The sequence below is a fragment of the Podarcis tiliguerta genome (assembly GCF_965153285.1).
Source record: "Podarcis tiliguerta genome assembly, chromosome: 3".
NCBI classification, from domain to species: domain Eukaryota; kingdom Metazoa; phylum Chordata; class Lepidosauria; order Squamata; family Lacertidae; genus Podarcis; species Podarcis tiliguerta.
Window position 1 is genome coordinate 78,779,601 of NC_139536.1, and position 9,016 is coordinate 78,788,616.

At 43.5% G+C, this 9,016-nt stretch overlaps 1 protein-coding gene across 1 annotated transcript; it reads right to left on the bottom strand.

Annotated features, from left to right (window-relative positions):
- Window positions 1-1,139: 1,139 nt before the first annotated feature.
- RIPPLY2 (ripply transcriptional repressor 2) lies at window positions 1,140-4,955 on the bottom strand. The gene is made up of 4 exons (XM_083431231.1): window positions 4,475-4,955; window positions 4,254-4,329; window positions 2,852-2,910; window positions 1,140-1,501 (listed from the first exon to the last, which is right to left on the bottom strand). The coding sequence occupies exons 1-4, from the start codon at window positions 4,552-4,554 to the stop codon at window positions 1,336-1,338; spliced, it is 381 nt and encodes a 126-aa protein (XP_083287357.1). The 5' UTR covers window positions 4,555-4,955; the 3' UTR covers window positions 1,140-1,335.
- Window positions 4,956-9,016: the final 4,061 nt, after the last annotated feature.

The window sequence follows — 9,016 nt, forward strand, 5'->3', positions numbered from 1 at the left end:
GGATACACAAATAAACTAATAAGAAGTGTTCCTGAGTAAAAATGTCTTCAGAGTTCACTTAAAGGAGAAAGATTTCCATTACTAAAGCTGAAATTCTATGCAGCTTACTACAAACACACAAGAGCAGTATATGTGCTTGTGTGATTTTCATACACAATGTCCTACAGATGGATCTCACTTTGTTTCCCTATAGGAGCAATTTCTATATATGAACTACTGTATATTCTGAGTGGTTCCAGTTTCACACACATGGAACATTGTTTGAGTTTATGAAGTGTAAATCAGCATTGAGTTAATCCAGTTTATCAAGTCAGATACATTTTGTACTCCAGTTGAGTCTGGTTTTAACTCTTTATGGAGATTTCAGTAATCAAAAAAGGCAATGTTTACTCAAAAGCAAGCCCCATTGTATTCAGTGAGGCATGATATCAGGTAGGATAACTAGATGTAAAAGAGGACGGGGTTTTCCCCACCTTTGAAAGTTGTGCAGAATAGGAAATTTCAGCAGGGAGTGCACCTTGCACAACAAGGTACATCTGAAATTCTCTATTCTACACAACTATTGAAGGTGATGGAGCTCCATCCAAGTAAATGTACATAGGATTACAGCCCTACAGTGCAATCCTATACTTGTCTATTCAGAAGTAGGTCTCACTGAGTTCAGTGGGACTTCCAGGTTAGTGTAGGATTGCAGGCTTAGATCCTTTGTTGACTTAAGAATGGAATAATTTAAGAATGAGCTGCCTCTTTCATTTTCTAAGGGCAGCTTCCAGAATGACAATATTTTCATATGTGATGTGTGACATGCAACACGGAAAACACAAATTCACATTTCTCCCTCATGCCGGTTTGTATGCTTCTCTTATCAAACCTTGAAAAACAATGCAAGGCTGAAATTCTTACATGAACATCAGTTCCACTGAAATCAATAGGGCTTCTTCTGAATGAATATGTTCAGAATCAGGGTATGGGGCATAAAAAAAATGTTTCTTAAGGGATATATATCTGGATATATATCCAGATTCCAATATGCAAGCTCACCCCTCCTTATTTCTGTCCCCTGCCACAATGCATCCAACCACCTATGCAGCTGTAATTCTATTTGATTCTGCTGCCCTACCAGCATAAAAGCGTTGCTATTTTCAGAGGAACAGAGGAGTGTAGCAGGCATAAAATGAAACAAAACTCAATATTGTTTCTATAAAAATGTAAAATGCTTGATTTTTAATGAAAAATAACTTACATATAAATTAGTTTAAAATACTATGATAGCATGTTGATATCAATATTAAATTAAGGAATGAATATGAACAGTGGTATTAACATTCATTATAATTAAGAATCCAATTCTGCTCCAGAATCATTTTCCGAGTCATCACTATCTTCCTCATTCTCTGAATCTTCATAGAAGGAAATTGTGGCTTGGACAGGAAAGTTCTTCAGAAGTGCTTCAGCTTCTTGATACAAGTAGTCAAAGCACCTTGATTTGGGCCAGAATAACCTAAAAACACACAGAGACAACCTGTTCTGTTAATTTAATATTTAAGGGATTCATTTCAGTCTAGTTGACCTAGGGTTAATGTGAAATAACTTTTGCTGAAAATTACTTCTTTAGGTTTTAGAGTACATGCGTAAGAGGTAATTGGTGGAGATTGGATACTTCACCTTAAGCAAGTGGATCTTCTTTCGGCTTACATGGTGGGTACCATTGGATGCAAACCAGAGTTAGGAGCTATAATATATGGCTGCACTCTGATACTCCATTTACTAGAGCTACAAAAGTCCAGCAGGAAATGGAAGTTTAATGAGAAAACAGGCCCTACTTATGCCTAAATGTAATTAGCGGCATTTCACACCTAAAGTTTCCCTACAATTAAATATTAAATGATGCTGCAAACCTTTCTGAATGGTTTGGTACTAGTAATAGCTCTGCTCTTGTACTGCAAAAGGCGTAAATGTACGACATTCTTAGTGATGACACAGAACTTTGGTTCTGCAGCAGCTGCTTAGTGGGCCCATCACTTCAGTCTGCAACCTAGTTCCCCACCCTTGTGAAAATTTCTTGTCCTTGGCCAGAATACTTAAACATACATTCTGCAAAACTCTAGTAAAACAGAAGCTATGTAAGCCCTCAAACACAATTATTGTTGTACAAGGTCAAATAGATACCTCTGACAACTCAAACACCAGATATGGTTTGATAGCATCTGATGGGAAACTTAACAACGCAGGTCTGAATTGCTCCTGGTCACATATAGTGAGTAGGACATATACACATACAAGAAAGGTTAGCTTTGCACTGGAACCTTTGCCATGATGCTTGATACTGACAACTCTGCATAGTACATTTTCCCGTTCCCCTGGGTGAAAAAGCCAGAAACAGTTATACAACTGAGGGGGTGGGGATGTACAATCTGGTAGAGAGTTTTTCAAACTCATCTCATCCTGCCACACAAACTATGTAGTCCACAGTTCTCTGGCGCAGCGAATGAACTCACCCAGGACTGCAGGGTTGGGAGAGAGAAGAACATCTTTCATGTGGAATTGTAATATACACCATAGGAATCATGGTCTTCAATAGGTGGGCCACGTGCTATTCTATGACCACCAGGAGAGGCAGGTGTGCAATACAGGCAGCAACCTCATAAAGCCTTGTGGGTCAGAGGGACAGTGCAATGATGTAGCTGCTGCCTGAAATTAACAAAAAGTGTCCACTGTTCTGCACTATAACCATTTCCACCTGTTGGTATTCTTCTCACTAGGCAGCTGTTAATGATTCCCTGCTAGGAAAAAATAGTGAAAATGGCCCTAACAGAAACTATAAATAATAATATTAATGCTTACACCTTACCTGACTGGATGTATATACTGTGTGAGTTTTGCTGAGTCTGTCTCCGAAGAGCTGCACAACTAGGAGTAATAAACAGGAGACACAGATCAAAAACAGAATGATTAACAGTATCCGGAAAGGGCAGTTTCAAAAGTAATATAAAAACTATTCCTGAGCATGGAAAATTTGTGGAATGTAAGGAAGCTGATTTCATTTTAGCCATCTGCCACCAGATGCTGCTGAACTACAACTCCCATAATCTCTGACCATTGGCCAGGCTAGCTGAGGGTGGATGAGAGTTGGGAATTCAACAACATCTGAAAGGACCACAGGTTCCCCAGCCCTGCCTGACAGATAGGACATGCATATTCAGGTATCACTTGTGAAAGAAACGTAAAGCAACATTCCAGATATCAAAAAAGAGTGTCGTCCTGTTTAATTATTGACTTGGCATTTTTAAATGACCAAAGCTTTATAATGCCTTTATAATGGATTCTTATTTGTATTACTTGGTTGTATTTGCTGTATTTCAATTTTACAGTTTCTGTAACCTGCTTAAAGTAAAGGTAAAGAGGCCCCTGACCATTAGGTCCAGTCGTGGCCGACTCTGGGGTTGCGGCGCTCATCTCGCTTTATTGGCCGAGGGAGCCGGCGTACAGCTTCCGGGTCATGTGGCCAGCATGACTAAGCCGCTTCTGGCAAACCAGGGCAGCACATGGAAACAGCGTTTACCTTCCCACCGGAGCCGTACCTATTTATCTACTTGCACTTTGACGTGCTTTCGAACTGCTAGGTTGGCAGGAGCAGGGACCGAGTAATGGGAGCTCACCCTGTCGCGGGGATTAGAACGGCCGACCTTCTGATCGGCAAGTCCTAGACTCTGTGGTTTAACCCACAGCACCACCCACGTCCCTGTCTGTAACCTGCTTAGGGATTTTTATTTTTGCCAAAAACATATATAACTTTTGTAATTAATTAATTAAAGCATGCCATCAAAACAAGCATGACGTTGCCCTCACTATTGCCAACTTGGGCTCTTTGGGAAGAAGGGTGGGATATAAATTGAAGCAGCAGCAGCAGCAAGGACATAAAAATAATGTCAAATCCCAATATGACTTCCTTGGAGGTTTTTGAGCAGAAGTTGGCTGGCCCTCTGTAATGGTTGCGTTGGCTGAGATTCCTGCATTGCAGGGGGTTGGACTAGATGACCCTCGGAATCCCTTCCGACTCTACAAATCTATGACTTTTCCCGAATTGTGTTTACCTGACAGCCTGAAAAGGAAAGGACGACTTTCCCATTCTCGCTCCTGCACACCCACAAAGTTAACGACCCAAGGACCAGCTTAGTCAGGAGAACACAACTCCCTACTCCAGCCACCCCACGTGGGATTGTTGCCGCTTTAATCAGAAAGGACACACTCACCGCCCTGTAGTTTCGCCTGCGCTGCCTTTCTGCATCTTTGGGGGTGGGAATCCAAGGTCTCCAGAATCCTCCGGACCTGTAGAATCAATAGAAGGGAATACAGCTTTGCGTTAGCTGGGCGACACAAAAAAGCGGTCGGTTGTTGGAAAGGAGGGTGGAGGAAAGGAAAGGAAAACACTCGAAGCCTATGATTTCTGGAGCTGGAGGAAAGCGCGGGTTACCTCGCTTGTCCTCTGCAGCAGATCCGGGCGTTGTGCGCGCCAGGTGGAGAAGCACAGAGGCGCAGCCGAGAGCTGTCCATGCTGCGTCGCTGGCAGCAGTCGAGGCAGCCCAAGTGGCGCAGACGCCGCTGGCGCACCGCTTCCTCTTCCTCCTCTCCTTGTCGCTGTGTCTCCCCTTCGGGGCTTTAGCCTGGCCTGGGTTCTGGTGCGGCTGCCGCCCGAGGGGTTTTTATAGCTCTCGCCGCGCAGGGTCCCAGCCGCTTTCTCTCATTTGCCGGAGAGGTAAACAAAAAGGCTGCGCGTGAAAGGCGCGTCAGGGTAAACAAGGAGCGTGGACGCGTGCGAGCTCCAAATGGCCCAGGGAGAGGTTTGGCGAGGGAGTGTGAATCGCACTTGAGCAGACACATGGCTGTGTTGTCCTTCAGAGGGGAGAGACCACGCTTGGGCTCGGGCTGCGAAGTGTCCAGCGTGAGAAAGCCAGCGTGTGTGTATCTGTGTCCGAGTGTGCTCAGGTTTGCTGGGAGAAATGCCGCTTCCCATGTTGGAAAATTCCTGCAACTGTATTTTTAGTTCATTCTAATATTTAGTTCTCCCTTTCCCAAAAATCGTGTCCAAAACAACTTGTAATGATGAAACAATCAGATCCAACGTAGGGAAAAAACAATAGACTTGAACAATAAAAACAAATATATAAATTTCATTCTCTCTCTCTCTCTCTCTCACACACACACACACACACACACACACGGGCGTAGCCAGGATTTTTTGGGGGGGGGGCAGGACTTTTGTTGGGGGGCAGAACCAACGCAATTTGTCAGTTAAGTATTTCTATTTTTTTACTTTATGGGGGGGGCAGCTGTCCCTTCCTGCCCCCCTTGGCTACACACAGACACATGTATGTATATAACAATTTTATATACAAATATATATATAACAATTTAAAATACAACAGCAAGAACAATGAGCTGAAACAAAACACCTGAAATACCTAAAGGCATCCATAGAACAACATAGAAGAAATGACCGAAAGTTTCAATGAAGCACTATCTAGTTTATACATGTTTTCCAGAAATTGCCCACTCCATGTTTATTTTTCACAAAGAAGGCCTCCCCACATGGTTGCAGGAAGGAGCACTTGGATCCTGGCCACATTGCATGGGAAGTACATGTGCCAGCATCACACACTTTGTGCCACTTACAAAATCATGGATGTTGCTTTAGCTCCTAAAGCTGGTCTGTGGTGTTGCGATAGAAGGCTAGAGTCAAAAGCTTACAGATTTGAAAGCACATTCCATTGGAGTCAAGTGTTTTCCATCAGGGTGCCAATTACATAGACCTAGTTTGTGTTGTTTATGATGCATTTGGCTCCAATTTTCCACATTTATTGGGTCACTAGGAATATTTCATCAGTTCGGGGGTGGCTTATGTTACCTTTGAATTGGAGCTGTTGATTAGCTGCAGGAGGGTTTATGAGCTAAGCACACAGTAAAACAAAATACCACTCAAGGCAAGAGCAGGGGTGATCTATACTGAGGGGAAAGAGTGTTAAAGGTTTGAATAGTGGACTGGGAAACTGGTATTGCATGATAATATGCAGAGAAACTTTAGGAATATTTTATTCATAAGAAAAGTAATACTATTTGAAGTGGTAGTTGTCACTTCAATTATTTAAAGCAGGCTGAACGGTGCACACAATGTGTGCACACCTATAGAATGCCTGTAGGTGTCATGGGAAGAAGTAAGAATGCACAGTGAAAAGCTGTGTACCAGATATTAGTATGGTCATAAGCCAAGCAAATAGCAACTCTCCAAGGTAGAACAATATCATATAGTTAATGCACAGTGTTTTTTATGGTCTTAAAATGATCATTATTATGACTGGTAGGGCATATGTGAAGGAAGGGCTTGTATATTACAGGGTCCCCTCTGCAAGTTTAGTATATGTGTGGTTACTGTTCCATGTGCAGAATGTACAGAGACACATCTGCCAAGATAGGCTTCTTCATGTAATAGATTTCTATAGGAAGTCTAGCCTCCTGGTGAAGCGATAACCTGGGTGATGAGCCATTAAGTAATCCACATTGTTGCATGTCAATCCAATCTCTGAGCGGTGCAAAATTCCAGGGTTTCCAGGCATGCTTACCCAGGGTTTGTGTTTCCTTCAGGAATGCAGCACAGTGGAGACTGTGGTGTCTTTATGATATATGGTTTATTTACATACATATGTACAGTGTGAGACTATACTGGAGGGTTCATCAACACCCCAAGAGGGTTTTGCTTCCCCCATCATCAGAGCCTTGGATTCAAACAGAAATCATACATTGCTCTCATATGTTGCTCTGACTCTCTCTCTCCAGTTTGCTGCTTTAGTTCTGGTCCACAGCACTGCAAAAAACTCTATTCCGGCTTTGTCTGTTGAGGAAGAGGCTCCACCCATTTGCTTTCTCACACTGAGCTCGTTAATCCCCAATGGCTCATCACTCAGGTTATCACCTCACCAGGAGGCTAGCCTGGGTATTCCAAGAATTAGAAGCCTTGATTAAATTCTAACACTTGCTGGATCCAGGGATTAGAGGGGTCTGCCATATACATAGCTTATCACCCCAAACTCATAGAATGCACATGCAGCAGCAGAACTTCAGTTAAATGAATCATTGCTTGGAGCGCACATTGGGTTGTAAAGTATTCAGACTGAGACTTGGTATAAAATTAAAAGTTTATATTTATTAAAGGAAGAACATTTTTGATATACCTAACTAGCCAGTAGGGATGCGGGTGGCGCTGTGGGTTAAACCACAGAGCCTAGGGCTTGCCGATCAGAAGGTCGGCGGTTCGAATCCCCGCGACGGAGTGAGCTCCCGTTGCTCGGTCCCTGCTCCTGCGAACCTAGCAGTTTGAAAGCACGCAGTGCAAGTAGATAAATAGGTACCACTCCGACGGGAAGGTAAACGGTGTTTCCGTGCACTGTTCCGGTTCCGTGCGCTGCTGGCCACATGACCGGAAGCTGTATGCCGGCTCCCTCGGCCAATAAAGCGAGATGAGCGCCGCAACCCCAGAGTTGGTCACAACTGGACCTAATAGTCAGGGGTCCCTTTACGATTAACTAGCTAGTTGGAGAAACAAAGACGTTCTACTTGCCTTTTTGTTCTTAGAAGGTAGATCAAGATGGCCTTTCACTTTTAGGTCCTGTAAAAGTGTGAGGAGGAACAAGTTGTAAACAGGATGCAACCTAAGATGTATCAGTCTAAACTGAGCAGCAAGTCAGCATAGAGATAAAGGTAGAGGGATAGTCTAGGAATCCTGAAGTTCATCGAGCTATCCGTGCAAACCCCATGCAAACTTCACTCATTAAGCTGAGTTGCACCCGAATTTCCAACAGGAAAGTCATTACTGACAGCAATTTCCACTTTGATGACACAGAAGATGCATAGTTTGGTGTGAAAAGATATTGAGTAGACAGCAGATGCAGTTGGCATACGTCTGCTCCAGCCGTTCTCCAAAGTGGCCTACAACTATCCTCTTGCAGCACTTATCCCATCAAACATGACTCCTCCATTCATAAAAAGTACATCAAACTACAAGTTTGGGGGTGTTTTAATACCAGCCCATCCCATTCTACTCCATTCCATTCCATTCACTGCATTCCATTGCTATATTGCCAATAAGAACCAAAATATGTGGAATAAGGAAGGAAAGAAGCCTTGAGCTACCGCAAATGACATACATGCACCTCCCAGAGAGTGTCCTCCCTGAGATGGCCCCAAATCACATCTGTCCCAGTGCTTTGTTTACGCACAAGGGATGCACATCCCAAAATAAGCTTTGTACCATTACAGATCATGCAGTCATATCTTGGAGAGTGTTGTCCATGAGGTGACAGTGAATTGTGACCTGTCCAACACTTTGGGTGCAAGACACTGACAAAATGACTGACCGAACCTAAAATGGTGCTCATCAATGGTTCCTCTTCATCCTAGAGAAGAGTGACTAGTGGGGTGCCACAGGGTTCTGTCTTGGGCCCGGTCTTATTCAACATATTTATCAATGACTTGGATGATGGACTCAAGGGCATCCTCATCAAATTTGCAGATGACACCAAACTGGGAGGGGTGGCTAACACCCCAGAGGACAGGATCACACTTCAAAACGACCTTGACAGATTAGAGAACTGGGCCAAAACAAACAAGATGAATTTTAACAGGGAGAAATGTAAAGTATTGCACTTGGGCAAAAAAAATGAGAGGCACAAATACAAGATGGGTGACACCTGGCTTGAGAGCAGTACATGTGAAAAGGATCTAGGAGTCTTGGTTGACCACAAACTTGACATGAGTCAACAGTGTGACGCGGCAGCTAAAAAAGCCAATGCAATTCTGGGCTGCATCAATAGGAGTATAGCATCTAGATCAAGGGAAGTTATAGTGCCACTGTATTCTGCTCTGGTCAGACCTCACCTGGAGTACTGTGTCCAGTTCTGGGCACCACAGTTCAAGAAGGACACTGACAAACTGGAACGTGTCCAGAGGAGGGCAACCAAAATGG

What these genes read in the sequence shown, in the direction of transcription:
- RIPPLY2 (XM_083431231.1), bottom strand. Translation starts at nt 4,554, where the DNA reads ATGGACAGCTCTCGGCTGCGCCTCTGTGCTTCTCCACCTGGCGCGCAC. An exon ending in TGCTGCAGAGGACAAGCGAG is followed by an intron (nt 4,330 to 4,474) that starts GTAACCCGCGCT and finishes TTGATTCTACAG; the next exon opens with GTCCGGAGGATTCTGGAGAC. An exon ending in GCAGGCGAAACTACAGGGCG is followed by an intron (nt 2,911 to 4,253) that starts GTGAGTGTGTCC and finishes TATTACTCCTAG; the next exon opens with TTGTGCAGCTCTTCGGAGAC.